General features: G+C 40.4%; 4 protein-coding genes across 8 annotated transcripts in view; 2 read left to right on the forward strand and 2 right to left on the reverse strand.

The window, feature by feature from the left end:
• Window positions 1–960: 960 nt before the first annotated feature.
• On the reverse strand, window positions 961–2322 carry ddit4 (DNA-damage-inducible transcript 4). The gene is made up of 3 exons (XM_068583311.1): window positions 2194–2322; window positions 1707–1939; window positions 961–1591 (listed from the first exon to the last, which is right to left on the reverse strand). Exons 2-3 carry the CDS (start codon window positions 1888–1890, stop codon window positions 1101–1103), a joined length of 675 nt encoding a protein of 224 aa, XP_068439412.1. The 5' UTR covers window positions 1891–1939; window positions 2194–2322; the 3' UTR covers window positions 961–1100.
• A 1522-nt stretch (window positions 2323–3844) lies between these two features.
• anapc16 (anaphase promoting complex subunit 16) lies at window positions 3845–7432 on the reverse strand. The gene is made up of 4 exons (XM_068582766.1): window positions 7272–7432; window positions 6834–6987; window positions 4563–4637; window positions 3845–4472 (listed from the first exon to the last, which is right to left on the reverse strand). The coding sequence occupies exons 2-4, from the start codon at window positions 6973–6975 to the stop codon at window positions 4363–4365; spliced, it is 327 nt and encodes a 108-aa protein (XP_068438867.1). The 5' UTR covers window positions 6976–6987; window positions 7272–7432; the 3' UTR covers window positions 3845–4362.
• ascc1 (activating signal cointegrator 1 complex subunit 1) lies at window positions 6925–19032 on the forward strand. 5 transcript variants are annotated; one of them, XR_011077828.1, is made up of 11 exons: window positions 6925–7799; window positions 7913–8015; window positions 8126–8223; window positions 8312–8490; window positions 8619–8752; window positions 10088–10207; window positions 10369–10493; window positions 11058–11131; window positions 11843–11971; window positions 14007–16832; window positions 18798–19032. XR_011077828.1 is itself a non-coding variant. In XM_068582765.1 (11 exons), exons 2-10 carry the CDS (start codon window positions 7682–7684, stop codon window positions 11957–11959), a joined length of 1068 nt encoding a protein of 355 aa, XP_068438866.1. In that variant the 5' UTR covers window positions 6925–7560; window positions 7670–7681; the 3' UTR covers window positions 11960–11971; window positions 18798–19032. The 5 variants fall into 5 exon arrangements, 3 of the variants coding, with proteins under 3 accessions (XP_068438866.1, XP_068438865.1, XP_068438864.1); XR_011077829.1 differs by having other exon boundaries at window positions 14007–14542; XM_068582765.1 differs by lacking the exon at window positions 14007–16832 and having other exon boundaries at window positions 6925–7560; window positions 7670–7799.
• Window positions 19033–23358: 4326 nt separating this feature from the next.
• The window catches only part of LOC137789859 (testican-2-like), a 36157-nt gene continuing 34682 nt past the window's right edge, over window positions 23359–24833 (forward strand). Inside the window, exon 1 of the mRNA XM_068583713.1 lies at window positions 23359–23662. Within this exon, the coding sequence (XP_068439814.1) occupies window positions 23486–23662 (177 nt within the window). The 5' untranslated portion in view covers window positions 23359–23485. The remainder of the gene's footprint in view (window positions 23663–24833) is intronic.

Raw genomic sequence — 24833 nt, forward strand, 5'->3', positions numbered from 1 at the left:
TGCACGTACACATTTTGGGGGACGTGCAGCATGTGCGCGACAGGAACTCCAGCTTTGCATTCTCTAGCCTCAAATGTACTCAGCTGTTTTAGACAGCTGTTGGAAGTCCACCCTCTAATTTTGACTTGCCAGTCTTGTGACTTTATTCAATTTTGCAACTTTGCATTTGTTGTATGTATGTGTGTGTGTGTGAGAGTGTGTGTGTGTGTGTGTGTGTGTGTGTGTGTGTGTGTGTGTGTGTGTGTGTATATATATATATATATATATATATATATATATATATATATATATATATATATATATATATATATATATATATACATATATATGTATTAATATTATGGCATATAGCTTTATATATATATAACCTTTAGCAGAATCAAACTTATTTGTACATGTTCTTTTTCCTCATAAAGAATCTGAATAATCTGACAAATCTCAAGAACTAAGACCACGGATAAGAGAATTGTTAAAAAAAATAATTTATTTGCAGTCATGGAGGTACAAAAACAGTGCAATGTTATGAGTATTTGAATGTCAAATAAATAAAGTTTAAAGCAGGAAAGGTCTACACAGATAGAAGATCATTTTACATTTGAAATCTTAGCCGTAGCTTGCACATAAACCGCATAATGCAAGCACTGGTAAGCATTTGCTCTTCAATCGAAGCGGTCACTAGGGTCCCTAACAACTTGCCTGGTGTACAATTCATCACTTGGCGTACAATACATGTATAGCCATGTATAAAAAGAAAAAAGAAAAAACACAATGGTCTTCGATGAGAATAATCATATAGCTAGCTGCCGTTGTGCGTTTCAATAGAAACTGAGGTACGCGCTTTCATATTTGCAAAATGCCAATTTACCACTTATACCATGATGGTTACACATTGTAATTTGAAATGTGACAACTGCTCCAGGTACCATAAACTCCCTTACAGTGGGAACAATAGGCTACACAATGACAAAGTCCCTCTTTGCACTTCAGAAGGCATCATATACATGTAGTTATAGTAATAAGGCCCTTCTGTGAGCTTAACTGGGCGTTGTAAAAACGCAGACAACAAATAATCGATAGTCCCGTACATTTCTCAACATTCCTCAACATTCCTCAATGACCAGTTCCTCTGAACAATACAGTTTCTTCTTAATCACTCGGAAACCAGTGCTAAGTTTAATCGCTTGTCTCACGACTGGAGTGGAAGGAGACTTTGTGCTAAAAAGTCCTTGGATCTTGGGCCACAGCCCACCGGACTCGAGCCTCAACACCAGTGTCAGCTGAAAGGTTGGGGCAAGATAGGGGTCCACAGAGAGCTGTGCCGTGCTCTCGCAGACATCCCCTTGCTCCACACAGAGATCGATGAGAGCCCCTCTTAAGCCGCAGGGCTCACTGGCTGCCAGGTGAAGGAGCTCCTGTCCAATGTGCTCCAGAAGTTTGTCGGGGATGAGCAGTTTGGCACATCGTAATGAGTCTTTGGCATCTTTTAGGCTTCCTGCAATAAGGTCCACCACGTCCTTCACGATGGTCTCCTCCATCGGATCATTGAACAGGTCTTCGTTACAGTGAGACAGGTCACTGGAGACATCTGACCCTGTTGTCAAGACACAATGGATTAGCATCGGAGCCATACAAGAACATTGAAATGGAAAGAGGAAAGGCTAATGCACCCAGAATTAAGTGTTAGAAGCATTTGAGGCGTTGTTTACCTGAGTCAGAAAGATCACTTCTGCTGCCGTTGTTGGACACTGACTCAATACTGCTGCTGTTGACAGATGTGCTGAAATCAGCCATCCTTTGAACCAGTTTTCCCCAGGACAGCCTCCTTAGACTGCTGTCCACTGGAGAAGTGGGTGAGTTGCCGATATCAGTGTTTGCAGAGAGAGCAGGCATGGTTGTCCTCTTGGCAGTATTGTACAGTAGCAGCTGAATCTGTGGTTAGCTGTTCATGAGGAGAGAGGAACAAAAGATAAGAACTCAAACTCGAGATAAAAGACAGCAGTTAAGAGTTAAACATAATTTAGTAATAATCTAACAGAAGTAACATGCGTTTTAAGTATATCTTGTTACGGAATATATGAACAGTACAAGTTTACAGGATGCACATCTTTGTTTGAAGGTAGCGTACGAGCTGTTTAAACTGTTAAAATGAGCTGCCATGCGAGCAAAATCAGCAATTTGTGAAGTGGTACTTACAGTCTATATGATAACGGTGCTGATGAAGTCCGTTGTCGATGTTTGAGATAGTTATCTGAACGTTATTGTCTGCAAAAACAACCATCTGGTATCCTCTTTCTCCTACACGTCCTCATCTATGCACCAGCTGCCAAGCTCTGCGGTTTGTCCTGCAACAATGTTTATATATGGGCTGATAGGCCACGCCCATCCCGCATGCAGCCGTCCAATCAAAAAGAGAGGCACGGCATCGAAGCTGTATCTTGCCTGGTAACATGCCAGCAGAGGAGACAAACAGGAGGAGGAGAAGAAGGGGGGTTGAGGGTGATGAATAGCAGATCCCAGTGTTTTGCAAATATAAAGAGACTTTCCGGGGCTTGTATGGATCCTATAGTATTTATTTGCTTAAAATATTTCATAAGCATAAAAAGGGCTTTGCTGTATGTCCATCCAGTGTATTAACAGCATTGACTAAAGTCCATGCAGGAAAAGCTCAGCTGGTTGAGTGTTGCAGTGCACATTACGTCACCTGTTTTGCTCAAGCATTACATCATAATTTTTCATCTGCCACACAGAGGTGAAAACAACACACAACCGGCTGCAAAACAAAACACCGGGACAGGAATATATGCTTATAATTAGTTTCTATTCAAAGATGTGCATCTTCTTGCATTTCCCTCAAACAGAACACCAATGAAAAAAGGCCGAGCAATAGAAACGCACCAGGAGGATAGCTTACACAGCATAGCATGACTGACACAAAGAACTCTGGTGCCATCAAAGTGCATTAAGGCATAAAAAGCACTGTATGGGAAAAAATAATGAGGGAATTTGTTTATGTCAGTTACATGGTATACTTTACCAGATGGAAAACGAAGCAAATTGCAAGAAAACTTACAGTGCAAAGCAGAAACTGCTGCTTTGTTCATGTACAGTATGACTGGCCGTTAGTGTACACAACATCCTTAATGTTTACTTGAAGAAAAAAAATTGTATCGCTGCCAGATAAATGTTGCAATGCTCCACGTGAGTGGGACAGACTGTACTCAAGTCATGGAGGAACTGAAAGACGTAAACACGTCGTACACCGTACACCATGCTATGAGGGGGATATAAAAAATTGAGTCATCAGGTTTTGAGAGGGGAGGGTGGGAGGGGGGGATTGTGTTTCTTTTTCCGTTACAACAAATGTGGACTAAAATTAAAAGGCTTCAGCAATTATTCCTGCTGCAAAGCCAGAAAACTTTTCCCAACTATGAGCAAACAAGCTGTTGAGTGAATTCCTTCGAGTGCGATGTAAAACGAACTTTTGAACTCTATAAAGGAAATCTAAGCTGAGACTGGAGGCGTGTCTTGTTATGCCCAGGATCAGCCTTCGACGCTCACACCCAGGACAGTACATTCTGTCCAGTCCCACCCCACTTTTGTTTGAAAACATTCATTCACTGAGCAGAACACCAAGGCCAGCCCCTTTCCTCGCCGTCACCACAGCAGTGAAGTGGAACAGAAACAATCACATCAGCGAGTGTCAGACTTGAGTAACAGAAAATGAGGACATTCTTAACATAAAAATAACAAGAGCACAAAGATTTAGGTGCACATCAAGATGTTAAAAATTAACTTGGGGAAGCGGGTTTATAACAAACTAGAAAACACCACACAAACAGCAGCGAAATGTCCAAGTAAGGCTTTATTTACAAGCTCTCTTTGTGCTGTTGAAGTGAGCAGCGATGAGGGGAGAAAGAGCAGGTTTCCAGATTTATGAGTTACAGTGCAGCCATGCGGAAACTAAATGCCCCACTTCAGGGTAGGTTACGAAAGATATTATTTCTCTAATCACTGAGGCTAAGAGCAGATTGGACTGAAAAAACAACTTTATTAGCCTCAACCAGTTGAAAAATATATTACAATAGTTTTAATTCTTTAGTCATTAGCACATAACAAAGAGGTTTTTGTTGACAGTGGTTTATTATAGTATGCCAAGTACAATAGTTTTATAAAAAGAAAAGAAAACCACACATACAATAGTCAAAGTGATTAAATAATACATCTCACATTCAGTATCTCCAGATATTTCACACTTGTGATATATAATGAAACCATAAAAAAGGAATATAATGTATTAACTGAAATAAACCATCTCCTTTAATTTTGCTGAATATTTAACTAAAGGCCTCTGGTTCTCTCTATTTAAGATGGTGTGAATCCCAATAGCTGTTCAATTGGTTTGTACCGCCACTCATCTGCTTCCAGCTCCTCCACCAAGCTCGCCAGTTTCTCCATTCGAGACACCTGTTGATCTGGAAATACACACCGTACTTATTAGGGAACCAGGTTGTCATGGCTCAACCTAAACAAACACATTTTGCATATACAGTTACTTGACTTACCGTGTTTGACCTGTTTAAGTGTGGAGGCAACTTGGTAGCTGAATACAGATTCGCATAAAAATCTGTCAGAGCCATCTAAAAAAAACAAACACACACAAGCAAAAATAAGTTAAATACTGGTGAAGACATAATGACAGCCTTGGTGTTCACAGAGATAATAGCTCACTACTGTCTCTAAATTTTCAGCCATCAGTGTTTTGAATTAAACAAAGAGAAAGAGCATGAGACCTTTGACATTACTGCAGTCCTGTTCATCACTGTGTTACACATCTTCCTAACTGGATGCCATGCCAACGAACGAACATCAAATTATTACAGTTTTTCCTCAATACTCAATGTTTGCTTAAAGCTGCCAGATACATGTTACATTGCTCTATGTGAGTAATAGAGGAACTGAAAGACGTAAACACGCGTAGGTACATTATGTCCAAACCTTTTCCGTGTGTCAGAGAACAGGTGAAGCATTTCGTGGTAAAGGTTAACGGTTGGGGTCACTGTGACCTCTGGCTGTAACTCAATAATTTGTATGCTAATCGTAACAGATTTACACAAATGTCTACGAGGATAAAATGATGAAGGGATGGGATTTTGGGCAGATGTGGATGTTAACTGCATCTTGACTGGTGGGCGAAGGCAAACAAACATCTGCAAGACAGTTCTTCTAATTCGCTGTGCGAACCTATTGTGAACTAACCACATGAATTGTATTGTATTTTGAGCTTGAGCCAGATTGCCTTTTATTCCAATATACACACATTTATATGTGGCTTCTGGTAAAGCAGACGTTTCCAACTGCGGTCAAGTGAGCCCTCATTCACCGAGTGAGCTGCACGCATGAAAATAAATCACTGTCTATTCCTGGTGTTACAGTATGGTGGTTTACGATGGCTTGGATAGCACAAAAAACATTCAAACATAATTTCCCAATATCCAAATATTCAAACAGCTATAAACGCATTAATTACAACGCAGTCTTGTTCAGGTACATGCACATGTACATATCCATGTGATTTTATGGTACAGTTTTGGAGAAAATTGACTTCAAAGTCAGCTTCAATGACATAATGATATTCAAAATGTTACAATTTCCAATATTCAAACTGCTGTAAAAACAGAGCAAATGTAAGAATGATTATGAATATCATTATTATATTGTAGCTGATTTCGAACAAGACTGCGTTATAATTTTACTTTACAAATGTAAGAATCTGTTTTTATAGCAGTTTGAATATTGGAAATTGTAATATTTTAAATATCATTACGTCATTGAAGCTGACTTTGAAGTCAATTTTCTCCGAAACTGTCCAGTAAAATCTCATAGCCATGTATATGTGCATGGCGAAGGTCAGTCTAAACAAGATGCGTTGTGACGTTACTTTACAAATGTAAGAATCTGTTTTCATAGCCGTTTGAATATTGGAAATTGTAACATTATGAATATCATTATGTCATTGAAGCTGACTTTGAAGTCAATTTTCTCTGAAATTGTACAGTAAAATCTCATGGTCATGTATATGTTCATGGCAGAGCTCAGTCTGAACAAGACTGCGATGTAACTTTACTCTACAAAAGGTAAGAATCTGTTTTCATAGCCGTTTGAATATTGGAAATTGTAACATTATGAATATCATTATGTCATTAAAGCTGACTTTAAAGGCAATTTTCTCTGAAACCGTACAGTAAAATCTCATGGCTATGTACATGTGCATAGCAGAGGTCAGTCTGAACAGTTTAAGGATCTGTTTTTATAGCCCTTTGAATATTGGAAATTGTGAAGTTATGAATATCATTATTAAATGTAAGCTGACTTTGAAGTCACTTTTCTCAGTTTGAATATTGGAAATTGTGATATTATGAATATTATTATGTCATTGAAGCTGACTTTGAAGTCACTTTTCTCTAAAACTGTACAGTAAAGTCTCATGGCCACAAGGAGTTCAGTGAAAAGAAAGATGACTTTCAAGCTTTGTGATGTGACTTTATTAAAGACCGAGGTTGGTGTCACTCATTTTTCGGACTTTGATCTGTATGTTTCATTCATAAAAACAGATGCTTAATTCTGAGACATGAATGCAAATGTCAAATGCACTGGACTCAAATCACAGGAAGTGCAATGCGTGTGTGAGGGGCCCAGTGCTTTCTCAATATAAATGACCTAGAACAACAGAAATGCACAAGTCTCACAGTATACATCCATTAACCACTGCCTTGCGTTGTCGTGTAAAGAGAGACAGCTGAAACACAGACGCCTTTGGCTGTGTATTATCTTACCTTCCATCATTTCACCTGCACCTTTAGGATACGTGTACAGGACTTTTCTTGGAGGGATGAGCTCTGAGGCACTGAATCCGGATCCGGTCACCGAGCTGCCACTCACACCTCCCGCAGAGGAGGACGAAGATGAAGCTGCCATGGCCTTGGAGAACTTTAAAACACAAAATAAATATTGTGCTGTTGTTATACTTCGGTAAACATAAGTAGGGCAGACTCCCGTTTCAGTTTCCACTGTCTCTGATTTCATCATAGCACACATTACTTAAGCTGAAGTTATTAGGTTTATTTATCTTGCTTTTAGTGAAACGTTACAATACGATAGCAAGTTATTAACTGCGACAACAATGCTAAGTGGCTAGCAGGAAAGCTAACTGTCCTGGTGAGTAACGGCCATTTAGTATTCATGTTGCCGGACTAAACATGACAATACATTACCCTTTTCCCCCGCTAATGTTAACTTCCCGTCGACGTTCACGTAAATATATAACGATTTCGAAGCCGTGCAGTTGGTTGTGTTGTTTATTTTATCTTGCCACTAGTTTACGACTAAAGACGGCATTTTACGTTTGAAGTAACGGCCATCTTGGCTCAACTAATGCGGATGGCTCGCCTCGCTCAACGTTCAGGAAGCGGTCGCTTGTAGGTCTACTAAACCTGAAACCAGGCCCCTTGCTGCCGTAAAGCAGGAAAACAGATACGTGAACGTCAACTAACAAGCAACTTGGTAGCAAATGAAATGTTTTGAAATACTACATAAGATCATTTATTTTTCGGTTAATAGTTAATAGCTTACTGACGAGCATTTCAGAGATATATGTGTGTTGTTTGATTAGAGTGTCGACATTATGGAAGTTTTACGTCCAGCTCTCATCAATATAAATGGAAGAATGTACCGAAGGAATATCATGAAGGAAGAACGTTATGAGGAAGAGGAAGAAGATGTGTCTTACATGGGACCACCAGGTAACTTGAGTCCTGTTAGTGTATTTGTATGACGTCAGTGCTGCCAGACAGACACACTTGCTTAAAAAACAAACAAAAAAAACAGTAATACATCTGTATATTTCTGTGTCTAGAGAGTGAAGACCTTGCAGATGATGAAACCTGTGATGCCATCCTCATTGAACAGACTGATAAGGGATATCGCTGTGCTATCGACGTCCCAAGTGTTCTTTACAAGTGAGTTAACTATCTCTAAAAGGCATATGTTTTGATTGTTCGATATCATCCCCAACTTTAACAGCATACAATGTTTTGTTTTTAAACAGTGCACTTTGTTTGTTCTGCAGATACATCAATGGGAAAAAAGGAGAGACACGTAAACGTCTGGAGTTTGACACAAAGACATCCATCAACATCCCAAAACCAGGAGTAGAAGGACAGATTGGTGAGGATTGAGAGTGTCTTAAAACATGTAAGGGAACAGCTCCCGAAACAAGAGATTTCCCATCAACTTTCTTTCTTCTGCCTGTCAGTTGTCACAGGGCCCCATAAAGCTGCAGTCTCATCTGCAGTCACACGAGTTGAGGTCCTCGTTGAGGGTTTCCGGAAGAAGCAGCCTTTCACACATTTCCTCTCGTTTCACTTGAATGATCCCAAAATTCAAGAAGGATTCCTGAGCTTCAAAGACGAGGTGTTGCAGCTGTGCTCGCAGGTACTGTAGAAAGAACATGAGTCTTGATGATGATGATGATGATGATGATGATGATAATGATAATGTATAGGTTAAGATCAGCACATTATAAATTCAATAGTCACTAATTGTTGTTCCCTGATTTGCAGGATCAGGGAGTAGAGGGAAGCATCTTTCAAAACCCTGCAAAGCTTCACCTGACAATTGGCACCCTGGCTCTGTTAAACGACACAGAAGTGAAAAAAGCATGCGAACATCTCCAAGAGTGCCAAAACTTCATCAGGTTTTTGCCAAAAAATACTTTTTTGCCAAAACAACAAAAAATAACTGCTCCAAATTATCAATCTGGTGGTATTTTATGTATTTGTTGTTGTGAACAAAGTTCATAAAAGGGCATCAATGACTTATCCTGATATAACTTTTTCCTCATTGATGAGCCCCACTGTTGGGTTGTGTTCATTACTGTGGGCATGTGTATACATGCACTGTTTATATTACATTTGTTATTTATTATTACAGCCGTCCTCGATCAAATAAATTCTTAGTTCTCCAACACTCCCAAAGAATGACACAAAAGCACCACTTTCAGTCTTTTGTTTACCAGATATGTGCTAAATGATTCTGTATGAAAAAGCCAAACTAAAAAGTCTAATTAAATTAAGTAATCGTATTTTGTGATTTTACAAAGGATAGAGCAGCCTTTATCGAAGTGGGGAATCTTCCAATGCATCAGAAGAATCCGCCTCGCTAGCAATGTGACAAATTGCTAAATGTAGTGAGGTCGTAAAAAGAGGATGGCAGTGAATGGTCAGTGAGTAGGACACCAAACAGGCCACCTACAAGAGAGGGGTGGATGTGAGAGCTCAAAAACAGGCTTCCAAAATAGAGATAAGGCAGCATAAGTCCAAAACATGTAGGGGAAATTAGCTAGTCCTAGTTGACGTTTATGAAAATTTGGATCAGGGCCAGGATAGATTACTTTTAGACCAATGGACTCTGTGTACTACTTTGGATTGTGAGACTGTGACGGGTACAAATGTATGACGTATGGACACATTTCACAACTGACTGTGAAACCTCACTCTCTATCTCTATATGGAGATATGGGGTAATTTTCATAACCACCAAATCCACGGCAGAAAGTAGGCCACCTCCTGTTTGTGGCACGTTTGCTAAAAACTACAGGGTCCACCACTTTTAAGACATGAAGTAGTCTTTTTTTCTGAAGAAATTCTCTATTTCTGACAAGTTTTTAAATATCATCATCCTCAATCATAACAAACTAACTCTTGGCTGGGTACCACAGATTAGGCTGTGTAAATTGGAAAGTAGTGAGACGTGGACTTATATTGTTTGTTTTGGTTTACTCATGGGATTTGTTGTCAATAAGAAAAAACAAAATAACACCTGCCTTATTCTTTAATACCTAATCCGATTATGTGATTGAATCCCTTTTGTTGCCGGATTAGATTAGATTGAATCGGGTTAGATTTCATTCTTATGATTGGATCAGATAAGTGAGAGTACAGCACAGAAGAAACAGAGGAACCTTTTTATTGCTCAAAAGTCAGTGTCTGAAAGCCATCAGTGTAATCTGCTTTTTTCTGTCTGCCATCAGAGACATCACAGAGGGAAAGCCTCTGCCGTTGGAGGTGAAGGGTATAGAGTACATGAACGATGACCCCGCCATGGTGGACGTCTTGTATGCCAAAGTCAACGTAAAAGACAGATCTGACAAGTAAGTGGAATGGTACCAAATCATGTGGAAAAACGACATCAATTTACAAAATTGACTCATCGCTTTTTTTTCTTCTTCTTCTTCTTCTTCTTCTTCTTCTTCTTCTTCTTCTTCTTCTTCTTCTTCTTCTTCTTCTTCTTCTTCTTCGGTCTGCTCTTAAGGTTGCAGGAGATTGCGGACCGGCTGGTAGAGCATTTTGTCTCAGCAGGGCTGATGGTCAGAGAGTGGGACAGAGTGAAGCTGCATGCCACGGTGATGAACACTCTGTTCAGAAAGGACTCCACAGGTAAAGAACGACAATTCAGGCACGCATCATTACGTGCCAGTAGTTTGGTTAAAAACAAGGTTATTGACCTGTCGTGACCACATTGGTAGCTTCTGGCTCAACCTATTTGCCAATGTCCCCTCATTATCTCTTAACTTCGACCTGGGCTGCAGTGAGGACAAAGCTGAATATTTAATTAGAATAACAAATTCCTGAAGATAGGCATCAGGCCGCTGTTTGGCCACAGCTCTGTTGACGTGCACCAAGTGGCGTGTTTTCCAAGTACTCTGACAATGGCTTCATTCATTTTGTCCGTGGATAAAGTCCAGCTTCAGTTCTCAAATTTGTACTGAGCTGACCAACAACACCCCACAAGGGAGGGGCCGTGTCGCTGCTGACCATGTTTGCCAGAATTTAAACGATTAAAACTCTTTTTTTTCTCCTTCTGCTTAGCCCCTGTTTCACAACTATATAGCCTTGATTGACACATTGCCGTTCCCACTGTAAACATGTTTATTTGGTCATGAGAGGCACTTTTTTTTCTACTATGTTTAGCTTGTCTTTTGCATTCTGGTGTTTTTCTAGTTGAAGACACGGGCGGCCCCAGAAGACAAACCACGAGTGAACGAGAAGCTTTTGATGCCAGAAACATATTAAAGGTTAGACGAAATAGTTGACAAACTATAAGAAAGATGAGACATGTTTTGTTAAATATATGTGAAAATGAACTATTGATCTGCAGCAATACTGCGTCATCATATTGTTTGCACATTCAACACAAAGAAAAACCAAGTTACTTCCTGCCTAACATGCTGGAACCAGGATAAGAACATAAGAACAAAATATATTTCCTGGTGGAAATATTTGCTGCTGAAGAGTAAGTTGATGAAACTGTTTATTTTAAGGAACAAGAAGACATTTTGTTTTCTTCAAAGCAGCGCTTGTCAGAGCGAGACCTTCAGGTGCAGTTTCGACTGAAATGTGACACCGAGTTGACACGGCAGATTAAAAAAAAAAAAAAGCTCTGAAATTCAGCTTGCTTTCCTCTCCCATGCAGAGAAGATCTCTGTTTGAATACAAAATTCCTTCATCTTCTTTACTCTTAAAATGACACAAGGGCGCTTAAGCAAGTGCTCAGTCGCCCGTAACCATGGTAACTCCATGTTTGTGAGTGACGGTTTATCTTTTTTCTTTCTGCACACTTTAACAAGTCAGGTCGAATTTTACAACACGGTGCTGACTTTTCTTTATTGTTAAGTGGTTGGAAGACTTTGTAAATTGGGAATATTGTTCTTTGTTTAAATACAGTGTAATGATGTTTTGTTTTTATTTCATTATTTAACATTTTATATTTGCTGTTTTCATTTCAGAAATTTTCTGCTTACCGTTTTGGAGAGTTTGAGCTGAATTCTGTCCTGCTGTCTCAGAGATATTCGACTGATTGTTCGGGCTACTACGCCTGTGCAGGGAGCACCACCTTCTCCTGAGCAGATTCTGAGGTGAGAAATTAATAATGAAGAAAGTTTTGAGCAGAATTTTGACATGGTCTTTACGGTTTTGTCCACTAGGTGGCAGCATAGGGTTGTTTCCTTTTTTTTGCAAATTACTTCCACCTGTATCTGAATCAAATTCTTTGTTTTCTAAAACCCCTTGGGAACAATTTATGCAGAAAAATGAAATGATCAGAGTGCAAAATTATTGAAAGTGCAGACTAAATCCCACTCAAAAGATGCATCACTCTGAAATGCACAAGTTAGTCACATTTCTGCTTTTGTATTTAAATCTTCAAACGAGCAGTGAGCCTGAGTCAAACAACATCAAAACAAATGACTAATACATTTTTAATGGGACAGGCAGTCCAAAAGGAAACACGAAGAAAGAGATAATTTACACAAAAAGCAACACTAATTACTTTTGTCTTGACTTACTTTTGCATGTTTGGGGATTTGTTCACAATGGATAGCTTTTAATTTGGATGGGAGTCACAGTGGATCAGTGTCAGTTTTGTTGTTGTCTTGGAGAAGGAGATGTTTGACTTTGTATATGGAAGTCTCGTCTTAGATTCATGTCAGAGTTAGATTTCGTTAAAGATATATCAAACAATATGTGACATGTTGTGGAAATTTGTCAAAAGTAGCAAATTACATTTAATCAAGTACTATACATCTAATGTCTTACTTTATACCTCACTGCCCTACATTTCAGAGATGAATATTATATTTTCATACCACTATATTTACTTTCGCCGCAACGAGGATCATGCAATCCCCCTCGTCTGTGAGAAAGTGTGCACCTCTGTGTCTGTCCACGGCTAATTCTGTTGCAGCAAACTGAATAATATTTTGGAGGGCCAGATATGGCTGCATGCTCCGAGACCTCTCGTGGTTGTGGTGATTCACACCATCTCAAAACACCTTTTATTTCCAGACTGCCCGTTAACTCCTCACTCCCCCTTCTTAGTCAGCGAGTGATGACAACTGAGTGCATCACCTACTGAGCCACCACTCTGTGACCAGACACGCAGTGGAACAAAAACAGTTGGATCACTTTTATTGTCTTGACGGTGTGTTTGGCTCCCAGCTAACAGAATAACAGCACACACACACTGCTCAGTAACTGTACCTCGTCGCCACTCAGCCACTGCTACGCTAGCAGCTTAGTGAGTTTAATTTCGTTTTTGGGGCAATTCAATGATTCGTTATATCCGACTCGTCCAAAGAAATAGTCTAAAATCATAGCGAATTGTTTTATTTTATTTTAATTTAGTATATTTTTTGACACCTTACAGCCTATTAGTGTCTAGGCGGGGGTTGTTATCCTTTTATGGGTATGCGTTCAATCTCACAGCATGTGAGAGGAGCTCATTTTATGGCTCTAGTTAAAATTTCTACGAACAAAACATTTGATGAACTTGTATAATGTAACATATATTGAACTAACCAACAGTGTATGAAGTTGAAATGAGCTCCACCTCGCCAACTATAACTGTGTTTTTGTTTCAGTAAATTATCAGAGTACGTCTTCCCCCGCTGGTTGAACATTAACGTTTTGTCACCTTATAGTTATCGAGATTGAAATACAGGATTACCCTACAAACTGACAAAATGCCCTGACCTATGCATCCTTGTGAGATTATTGGCAGGTTTGTTTTATGTGCATTGAGTCCGGTCATACAGCAAGTCAGTGGTAATGGGTAAAAAATGTAAGAACTCTAGCTGCACTGTCTCACCTGTCAACGATGATGGCCGATAAAGCTGATCAGACTTCTCTTAACTTTCATCAACCAATATTTTAAAGGACTCCGGCTTATACTCAAAGTAGATAGTGAGACTTAAACATTTAGGAAACAGGAAGTTTACAAGGAAATGTCCGAACGTTCATAGCTGAAATATTTTGCCGTCACAGTGATCATAACCAAGTGTTAGCCGTTTCCTTTTCCTCTCACCGCCTCATGAATGTGTTAATGCGTCACTGACATGATTTATTACACCAGTCTTGTTTTTTTTCTTCTTTTCTCTCCACCTCTTTTATCAGTGCCGTCCCCACATGAAGCCACAACCCTGTTCCCACTCCCGTCTGTCGAGTGTGTCAGTGAATACAGACATCGGACACAGAGCCTGGCCACTTGCTCTCTCTCTCTCTCTCTCTCTCTTTCTCTCTCTCGCCGTCATAGAGCGTTTTTCAACCCTCCCCTCAGCCGGTGATGTGCTCTGCTTGGCATGCAGGAGGGCGATCGCAGAGCGGCCAAAAGTTACACTGATGGAAACTGAGGGCGCTTTTTGTTTGTCAGCTCAGCCATCCCATGCTGTCCACCCTCCCTACTTCAGCAGTGGCGTGACTCCTTCCCCCCACCCCTTGTTGTCCTGGTGCTATGTCAACAGACGTCATCACACAGGCACATGCAAATGTCATCATTGGGAAACAGCCAGCCAGTTGGGCCATCCACGCAGTGACATTGAAAGTGTATCTTATCAGACCCACGAAAGGCACCTAATTATCCTCTCCCTGTCTCGTGAGAGCATGTTTGTGTGTGGATCAGGAGTACACGTCCGGCGTAATGCCACTCTCAGGTAACAGATACAGAGAGGATTCTGGGAATCGCCAACACTTGCTCATAATAAGCACAGCGAGCGTGAGAGAGAGAGAGATGGTGATTTGCAAGTTAATGAAATTCATTGAGACTGTGCGTCCTCGCCTCTTTTGGCAGGGACATGATTAAGGATGCGCTGGACAGATGCCTTCACTAATGATGGTACTGAAAACACACATGAGGGAACATACGTCATTCGCAGACAGATTCAGACACCGACCGCATTTCAGACGCTTGTGGATTTAAAGATGTTTTAGTTGAATGGCCATATGTGTGTTTTGTTGCATGGATCAGAAAGATATTGGACTTCAAGGCTGCAATGACAGTTAGTTTTTAAGTATCAGTTAATTATTCCATTATTTTCTCAATTCGTTTAACAATCATAAAATGGTAACAAATGGCTAACACTTATACCCAATAGAAACATTTAATAATGTAGTTGTAAACGTACATTATCTGGCAAAAATACTAACTTCTCCCATGAAGAAATATTGTATTATTACAGGTTTGTTTTCCTTATATGGGTCATTCATCATGTTACTACAAACAATTATATCCACAAGTGTGTTACACACCATTTGTCTCATGTTTAAATACTGCTCATCAATGTAAGAGGGAACTATTCAGAGAGATTTAATAATGGATATACAACTAAGATTCCTCCATTTGGTGAAACGAGCAAAATTTTGGCGTTTTTGGTTGATAAATTCAGTGAAATGCTGATTGATGGCCGGGCATAAACATGTACTTTCAGTTGCATTTCGTTTAGAAATCTAACAGAAATGCTACTTAAAGTTTTTCGTTTCTACAGATTTGAATATGTTGTGGGAAATGATTTGCATTGACTCAACAAAGTCATGTTGCTTTGTCGTCTGTGTGGGTGAGCTTGCTCACGCACTTTCCGACATACATATTTGTTTCTGCCGCCGCCACATCGCTCACCCTAATTAGTCAGCTCTGTGCTTCCTGCTGCGGAAACTTCCAACCTGACCCCTTGAGATTTGGAGACGAGAGTATGTTCCTCTCAATGAGCCGGATGAAAGAGACCTCGGTGTCTGTCTGTGATACCGCGGACACATTTCATTCTGTGGATCTGCATCCTTTTTTCCGAGGATCTGAGGAGACTCGGGAGCTGGGTTTGAAACTGCTTAGTCTTCTTTTAAAAGTCCAGAAAGAAAAAAAGTTGTGATGTTTGAAATTGAAAGCAAAGCAATCGCTTAAATGAGTCCGTAAAACTTACATTGAACCTTTCAGCAATTAAAACTCTTTCGTGTTTGGTAGATGAAGTCTTGCGTTATCTCAACCAAGTATTGTTTAGGCCTCTATCCAATTTGCATATTTAATTTCATGCCAGTTTTCCAAGTACATCTAATTTTTTTATGCAAAGGCTTTTTGGAAATAGGTCTTACTTGATCAATTGACAAACCTTTTCAGCACATTTTGGATTTTGATATTCATAACCGCACTATACAATTTCTCATCGTGTGATTAGAAATTAAGCTTTCATTCAGAGGAGCCGGAGTTAACATCTGCTGGCGGAGAGAAAGATGATGTTTGACAGACGTGGCCTTTTTGAATACAGTAGATACGTTTGATTTGTATTCTCGGAGTACGAACACATGTGAAACTGATTTTAAGTGGCGAATTACTTCTTAAGGTCACGGTAAGTTTTAGCCCACGTGTGCCTTTAAAGCGCCAATGTTGATCAGGTCCATAGAATATTCTGATCCAAATCCAATTAACTGAAAGGGTGAACTTGACAGCAAGGAAGCACTAAGATGACATTTCAGTAGGTGTCATGTTCCCCCCTTAACAAGCTTGAATCCTCCGATTGTTCTAAGAGGGTCTTTTGATCGATCAAACGAGTCTCTCCTCGAGAAGTTACAAAGGTGCTCCACAAATGATCCTGCTCGACAAAGCCGACGAATCTCTCAAATTGGATATTGTTAGCGGTGAAATATGACAGCGCGCCTCCCTTTGACCGGTCTCGCACGTTGGATGTGCCTCCCCAGCTGAGCGTCACCGCCGCTTGAATGTCACACTAATCACTCTGTCACTAATGGGCACGGACGGCCTTGAAGGACGGCCAAGGCTGGAGTATTTGAAACGTCTAATCTGTGTCTCCAGCGAGGAGGCAGGTGATCGCTGCTGCAGCTCTTTATCATTCAGAGTGCTGAGTGTGAAGGCTGCCTGCAGCTGTCCACGTCTGTTTACTGCGGGAGGCATCCACACAGGGAGGAGAGGCACAAAGCCCGGTGTTTGAACAGCAGGTAGTCATCCTGAGCTGCTGTTTACTTTATGTACACTTTGCACTGGGAGGGTTTTAAATAGAGCTGCGACTATTTATTTTTTTTCATCATCAATTCAGCTCTATTACCTTTGTCGATAAATGCGTAACGTCTAAAATGTCAGAACATACAAAAAAAATCCTCAACTATTTAAGATGATGTCCTGAAATTCCTTATTTTGTCAGTCCAAAATCCAAAGATATTTAATGTGCAATGATCGAAAATAAACAAAGCCACAAATCCTCACATTTGAGTGGCTGCAACTAATGATTTTAGGCTTTTTAAAAAATAAAAAAAAAATTGCTTAAACGATTAACCATTTCTTTAAATTTTTGGTATTTTCTCAGTAACATTAAATCGGTGCTAATTTTAAATAATTTAGTCAGGACATTGAAGCAGCTTGAATAGAGGTTTCTGTCTACTTGGGGCAGAAGCTGCAAACCCAACATATTAAATGACATATTACAGCGTTGTTTCCTATTTCCTGATACAGCAGACGAGGAGCATTAGCATTTGTTTGGAGTCGTGTTTCTGCCTGCCTGACGAACAATATCCACTCTCCTTTTATCTCTATTTTTGATCTCCAGCGGCTCACGAGGGAAATATCTGTCTCTTTAGCAGCTAAATGTTCAGCAGACAGTCGCTACCACGATGAAGGCCTCACACTTGATTTGCAGAAATTTGGCTTTACCGCTGTAAACTCCGTATCGGAAGCAATAAACCCTGAAACAAATCCTCCTCCTGACTTCTCCTCAAGTGTTTTATCCATCCTCTTCAATCCCTTCACACAGCACTTAATGCTGTTTCATATTGGAAGGATGCAGAGTGGTAAAATTGATGGGGGATTTGTCATTTATAGGAGTTGGTATAAGCTGGATATGCAGACTGAAAATAAATCATCTAGAGACTGAGCATGTTGAGAGTTCCCAATATTAGCCAGCTTCTGTCTGTTGTGTACATTTAATTGAAAACGCTGCGCTCTGTTCCACCCCTGCTGCAGCTGCCCGCAAGTGCAAACCCAGCAGCTCCGGTATTTTCCTGGCAAATGCAAACTGCCTTCAGACGGCTCTCAACTAACTTTGCACTTTTAATAACTGTGTGACCCAGTTTGAGTCCAATTGAATTAGATCTATATGCGTTTAGAGCAGCTCCACTTACAGCTGTAAGTCATTCGAGATTACTGGTAAAATGTCTCCCGATGTGGTTTATTTTTTGATGGTTCTCCTATCCAAGAACTTGCTTTCAGGCTTGATGTTTTTTTCTGAACACTTTTCAGTGGCAGCCCCTATCACATGCAGCTGCTGCTCCACAAAGAGGCCGTGGTGGCTGTTGTAGAAGGAGTGCAGAAGCAGCACTTTGTTTGGTTTTATTGGATCACCGGTATTTAATGGATTCAAACACCTGGCTGAAAAATAACAACATACACGTAAATTACAAAACACAATGCAAAAGATGTGATTCAATGCAGACTACACTAAACCCACTAACATTAATACAGTTTTACTGAGTATATTGATTGTATTAGTGTTTGGCTTTGCCTTAGTATCCTGACTAAATACATGTTAACTGTCATTAGTATTTGATTTTTAAATTTGTTGATCAATAGAAATTGAATCTGCAATTATAATTGATTAATTGACTAAGCCATTTATCAAACAAACATGTCAAACGTAATCTAATTCCACCTTCTCAAATGTGCAGACTTGCTGATTTATTTTGTTTTATGTCATTTTAAATTGCACATCTTTTTGTTCATGGTCTGTTTGTCAAAAGATGTAATGTAACCTTGACGTTTCCTCCCTATTTTTTGACATTTTACAGACTAAATAATGGATTCCCGCCCCAAAAAAAGAAATCAAACGCAGTCATTGTAGATGAAAATAATCATTATTTTCACCCCTGGGGTGCTTTTAAAAACAAATATTAATCACTGACACTGTGTTGCAGGTCACGGATGAACATGGCAGCAGGATGAGAAGTGTTCAGTGTGGCTGGCTGATGAAGAAACTCTCCGTTGACTGTAAATCACTGCGGGAAACATCACATGATGAACATCAGGGGACTCACAACAGAGTGTCTTTGCTGAATATTTTCTTATAATCAGTTGGAGCATGGAGTTGCCTCATTTTAACATTCTGTTTTAAAAGCCGGAATAAATAAATGTGTGAAGCATCCACCCTTAGTCTGTTGCAATTAATTGCTGTGTAGCAGGATTTCCTGCAGCGATCCTCGCTGAGTAGTCCCAACATGTGAGAATATGTACCACCCTGATAAGCAGCGGCGCTCGTGTTGAGCCTTACGAGCTATTTGTAAAACAGCAAAGGGTTGTGTTTACAGTTGTAGACGGCAAACAGTTGCAGATAAGCAACCCTTCAAATTGCGCTGCTTGCTCTGTTGTCTGAAGTTGTTCAAATGAAGCTTTCCTCCGCGCAACTCTTTTTGTATGAACTGATCATGCTTGCTGTAGATACGTTTTTTTTAATATCAAAAACACAGCAAACTGATGGCATCAGTTAATCCCCTTTCAATTAAACGCACTCTTCCACAGCGTAGCTCTAATGTGCAAAAGAAGACGTTCTATGGAGGTGCTTCCACTTATAAAATGGTCGATCAAGGGACCGTTGTATCATGCGACAGTGTGTACACACTCGTTTCAGTGATTGAGATTAAGGCGTTTTGATCCAGCCTCTTGAGGTTCAAGGTCCCGTCTCTGGCGTCGAGCAGCTGACGGCCGGCCGGAGCCACAGTCCATCAATCAGAATTCTGTACAAGTCATCTTCTTACATAACTGCAGTCATGACACATAGAAGTTGAACCAAGCAAAATGCAGACAAGTTGTTGTGACTCTAAAAGCTTTGGAGCTAAATTTCATGTGGTCAACATTGACTGCCTCTAGCTATATGACCCACCGAAACACTGTCTGTGTGCAAGATGTTTCCTTTCATTCAAGTCCTTATTACCTCTGGTCACGTCCTTTGCATTGGGGTTTTCTTTCCATGATTCAAGATGAATAAGTCGTTCGTTTGAGCATCTCATCGTTTGAAAAAATAGGAAATACTAATATTTCACCAATCAACAACGCCATTGCGCGCCTCTCAGCCACAGAAGGGCTGTCAAAGTGCTCATTGCATCCGAGGGCACAAATAATAGCTGCACAGTCTTTGCTCCAAATGAATAGTTGCTGCTCTTGAATATCTTACAGATCCAAGCGTTTGCTTAAAAAGAGGAATACAGCCTAACCGTGTGCAGACCTCTTTTATGCCCTGCAGTTCAGTATTTTTATGGACGTGCACCTGAGTATCTTGTGCGCACAAGATTGAGAGGCTCAAATGGTCACTTATGAAATCTCGGTGAACAGATGTGTTTTGAATTGGGCATTTGGGCTAATCTAAGGTGTTGGAGAGATGGAGGGACTAAATCCCAGCTGAAATTAGAAACATTGTTCTAACTGGGAATTCAATGTGATCATCGAAGCACAAACATGCTATAAAATCCTTTTTGCCTACACCTAATGTACTGTGAGCATCAAAAGCGCTCTCTGTGTGATCAGTAGTCCTCCGGGGTTCCTGGTCACTGTGCTGCTGCTTCAGATATTGATGGAGCGGAAGAGCCAAGCTCATAAAACCTATCTGCAATTTCAAATCCTTTGAGTCTTCTCATCCCTAAACATTAGCATTTTAAGATAAGAACCACTCAACGCTGTCATCAACATGTTTTCCATTTGCTGTTCTGGCACACGTGGGATTTTCCTTCAGGAGACCAGCGCTCTGAACCACGGCTTCCTGATAACATCTGGTTTAAAGCTAATAGGGAAATGCAGAACACGGTCTTGTAAACGCTTGCCGGCTCAGCTGTGTGACCATTAATCTGCAGCACACCCGTCCTGATCGTGGCATGACGGATGACGACCTCTCCATGTCCGGCCCTCTCGCTCCGTCGACGTGCACAGCTGGCTGACGCTGCGGGACAGCTCGCTTGCTGCCCTTGCTTTCCGATTCTGTAGCTCTGCAGACTCAGGAAAGCCAGCATCTGCCACATCGACTTTTTTGATGCCAGTGTCAGATTCAGGTCGGCCGGCTAATCAGCATCACAGGAGCACAATCCTGCCCCTGGCTATCATCGGCCTCGGCAAATATTGGGAACCTTAAACTCTAAAAAAAAAAAAAAAAACCTGAGCAGAGTACTGGATTACGTTTCTCTTCATGGGGTTGAAATGGATAAGGAAGGGAGCGAGGGCTTGGAGAGTTTGGTGAGAAGTAGACTAAAGAAATGATGTGCAGGTGCAGCGAATCTCTTCTTGGAGAAAAAGCAGCATCACGGCAGCAGCTTTAATTGGCCTCATCAGACATCTAACATCTTCACAGATCCATCCTTATTTTATAGTGTTCTGCAGACAATCATTGTGCAAGTGCATGAAAGATGGTTTCTAAAATTTGTGTGAAGGTCTCAAAGGTTTTGCTGTCAAAAGCCCCAGGCTTGTGTTTTTCTGATTTACAGAGAATTGTGTTAATGCATGAGACAGTTTGCTGTTTGATGCACCACTTCCAAAATGTAGTCTTATTTTTTTGGAGAGAAGTGAAGAATGAAATGGTTATGAATGATCACCTCTTTAATGTTCTTAAGCAGCAAAGATAGACAATGAAAATACCACCACCCTGAGTGGATTTGAATGCTTTTGGTTCTCAAATGGTAAAGGTAAGTGAAGGTATGTGAGATTTAAAAATAAATATATTTCAAGTGAGCATCCATTAAAAAATCCTATGAAAACAGTTATTTCATAAATATTCAATCAAATATAAGTGTAAGTTCATAACCTGAATCGTATATAGTCTATAATAAATCAGAGACTGATGGCACAGCGCTGTGTATTACATACATTTTTCAACCAAAGAGCGTGTATTTCACAGAAGGTACATCACTGAAAAAAGGTTGAGAACCACGGATATACAATACGGGAGCCGGAAATGTTAGATTTCCAGAGATGTTCCCTGAATCAAAGGCAGTACCGTCTCTGGAGAAACTGGCCTACACCTTGTATAAAAATGTTATCCATGTATCTTTCTAAGCGTCTACCTTGGACCTTGAAATCTTATTTACAAGGATTTGAAGCAGTATAGTGTGACCAGGGTTGTACTAGCAACTGGAAAAAGAAGACAACTGCCCCCAAAAGCTCCAGGCTACTTCTGTATTTTTGTTTTGTGCTAATTTTATTGAATATTAACTTTGCTATATGCACTGATGAAGCTCAACATCAGCTCGTAACGAGAGCCTTAAAGGTATAGTTTGACACCGGCCAATAATAGGCCGTGGTATGACTTTATCATGGTGGTAGAAAGGTTTGGAACAAAGTTTGGGAGTGTTTGTTGGACAACATGTAAAGACATATCAGCCAAATGGGCATTTTTCTGAATTTTCTGACAAATAGATCAAAAGATTAAATCACAAAATAATCAGCAGATCAATTGATAATGAAAATAATCATTAGTTATCGTGGAATGTCTTTTGTCAACTGTAGTCTTATGATTTAATTTATTATGGAAAAAGCATGCTTCTTCCTTTGGATTTGGTCTTTAAAATGCAAATGACAAGATTGAATAAAAATAGTTGCATTTGTGTTGGATTTGATTGTTTCAATGCGTAACTGTGATGTTGCTGCTGAAGTATACAACAAGTGGAACAAACAACTGTCAAAGAAGATTTAAAAAGAATAATGGATTGCCATTTTAATATTGTATTAGTATGCACTGTTTAAACATAGTTCCCAAAATAATTTGTTGATAAAGTTTAGATTATTTACGACAAAAAGGTTTGTTCCAGGTATTACCTGAGATTTAGTAAGATGCTATACAGGCACTGCTGATCTGAGTCACTCATAATCTCTTTATGCGCTGCTAATGAACAAATTAAGAACATAATCATGCAAATTGTAAGCTAAATTTAACCTCATTTGCCTTTTGGCCACTGAGGAATCCTTCAGTGACCCTCTGTGATCCACAAAGCTCACTTTGGTCACCACTCCCACGTGCTATTAAATGTACTGCAGCTATTCCCCACATTTCTTTCATATTGTTTAATTGAGTCACTCAGACAGCCTTACTGTCTCACAAGCTGGCCTTCTTCCAAAAACATGTTAATACAATAAATAAAAGTCTGATTGATCATCAATACAAAACAAACAAACATCTGTTCCACTTGTATGATTCATTTTCTCTGCGTGTGTGTGTGTGTGTGTGTGTGTGTGTGTGTGGGTGTGTGTGTGTGTGCTGCTTACAAATATTAAAAAAAGACAGTGAAGTAATGAAAGCAAGTAAGCAGAAATAAATGATTAGTGCAGGATCTAATCGTTCCTTTAAGTCTTTCACCCTGCCCTCGCCTCCTCTCTCCTCCCTCTCCTCCTCTCGCCTCCTCTTTCCTCCTCTCTCCTGTCTTCTCCCCTATCCTCCTCTCTCTCCTCTCCTCCTCTCCTCTCCCCCTCTTTCGCTTTCTCATTTCTATTCAGTCTGTTGAAGCGGCAGCAGCAGCAGTCGTGTATGAGGATCCTTGGCACGAGGACAGCAGCAGCAGCAGCAGCAGCAGCAGCAGTAGCAGCAGCAGCAGCATAGGAGATACATCCCAGAGCAAACTGCCTTGGCAACATGGTCGTTTTAAGAGTCGTCGCTTGCCTGAGCCTGCTGGTGGGCTTCTCTCTCCAGGTGGACGTGAAAAGTGGGAAAGAGGCAGGAAAAGCCGGGAATTTCATGGAAGATGAGCAATGGCTATCAACCATCTCCCAGTACGGGCGTAAGATGAAACACTGGAATCGCTTCAGAGACGTGAGTGCTGTGTCCAGTGTGATTACACAGGCGTGTTTGTCGTTTCTTATCTGGTGCTGCTTGAGATGCTGTCCGTGGAGGTGACGCGGCTTGTTTGCTCAGGTGATTTGGCGCACAGCTGACTGCCGCTCGCTGAAGTGCACGTCCGCGCGCGCGCACACACACTCACACGCGCGCGCACACACACACGCGTAGTGTTAGCAGTTTGTGGTGCAGAAATACTTCAAAGGATGGAGATATCACGCAGGATAGTATGTTCCGATATTGTGGGAGAGAATACGCGCCATTGTGTCTCATGGAATTATTCAGAACAAAAATAAAATGTTCTTCTTTTTTCTGGCCAGGTGCCTCATTTTCTCATAACATTTCATCAGCTGGCTGGCATGCCAAGCAGGCTGCTATTTCATAGTGCATTTTTATGGTAGTATAGACACTTTTATCTGTATGAACCTTCTTTTTCAAGAGTGAATCAAATGCAACTCAGAGGAAATCTATCACATTGGCCACAAGTCTGTCCAAGCGCCTTTTAGGTAACTGATATTCTGAACAGTGTCTGTATTCACTGATTAATACCTTTTGATCAGCAATATTGCACATATTATATTGCTTACAGCAGCATAACTGGTGTTTATTCCTTCGATCACAAGTATCAAGATTGTGTTCTCACATGTTCGGGTTGGTTGTCCAGACTTCATTCTGGGCTGTAAAAAGACAGCTTTGTATATTCTCTTTACCCAAGACTATCATTTATCAAATTACAAACAGTGTGAATCTCCCACTGACCTAAATTTACTCAAAACAAATTTTATAAAAAGCATTTCTTGACATTTCTTAGCTTACAAGATGAATCAAGAAGAAACCAAACCAAATGAAAATAGTATTTACCTGCTGCGACAGCGTGTGACTGGTATTGTTTTCACCTTGTAAGTCTGTGTGTGTGTGTGTGTGTGTGTGTGTGTGTGTGTGTGTGTGTGTGTGTGTGTGTGTGTGTGTGTGAGCGTATCATCATGGCAGGAGGTGGTCCTTGAGACACAGGAACGATATACGAGGCGGTTGTGAGTACTTTGCCAGGTGTTTATATGGAAAGATAGTGTCACCACTGTGCAAGACGCTATCACAAAACTTTACAGGTGTGCAGTCGAGATCAAAATGGAGGTTTGAATGTTCGAAA

This window comes from Clinocottus analis, unplaced genomic scaffold (assembly GCF_023055335.1).
Source record: "Clinocottus analis isolate CAN_PGR_092001 unplaced genomic scaffold, fCliAna1.0.p SCAF_19, whole genome shotgun sequence".
NCBI classification, from domain to species: domain Eukaryota; kingdom Metazoa; phylum Chordata; class Actinopteri; order Perciformes; family Cottidae; genus Clinocottus; species Clinocottus analis.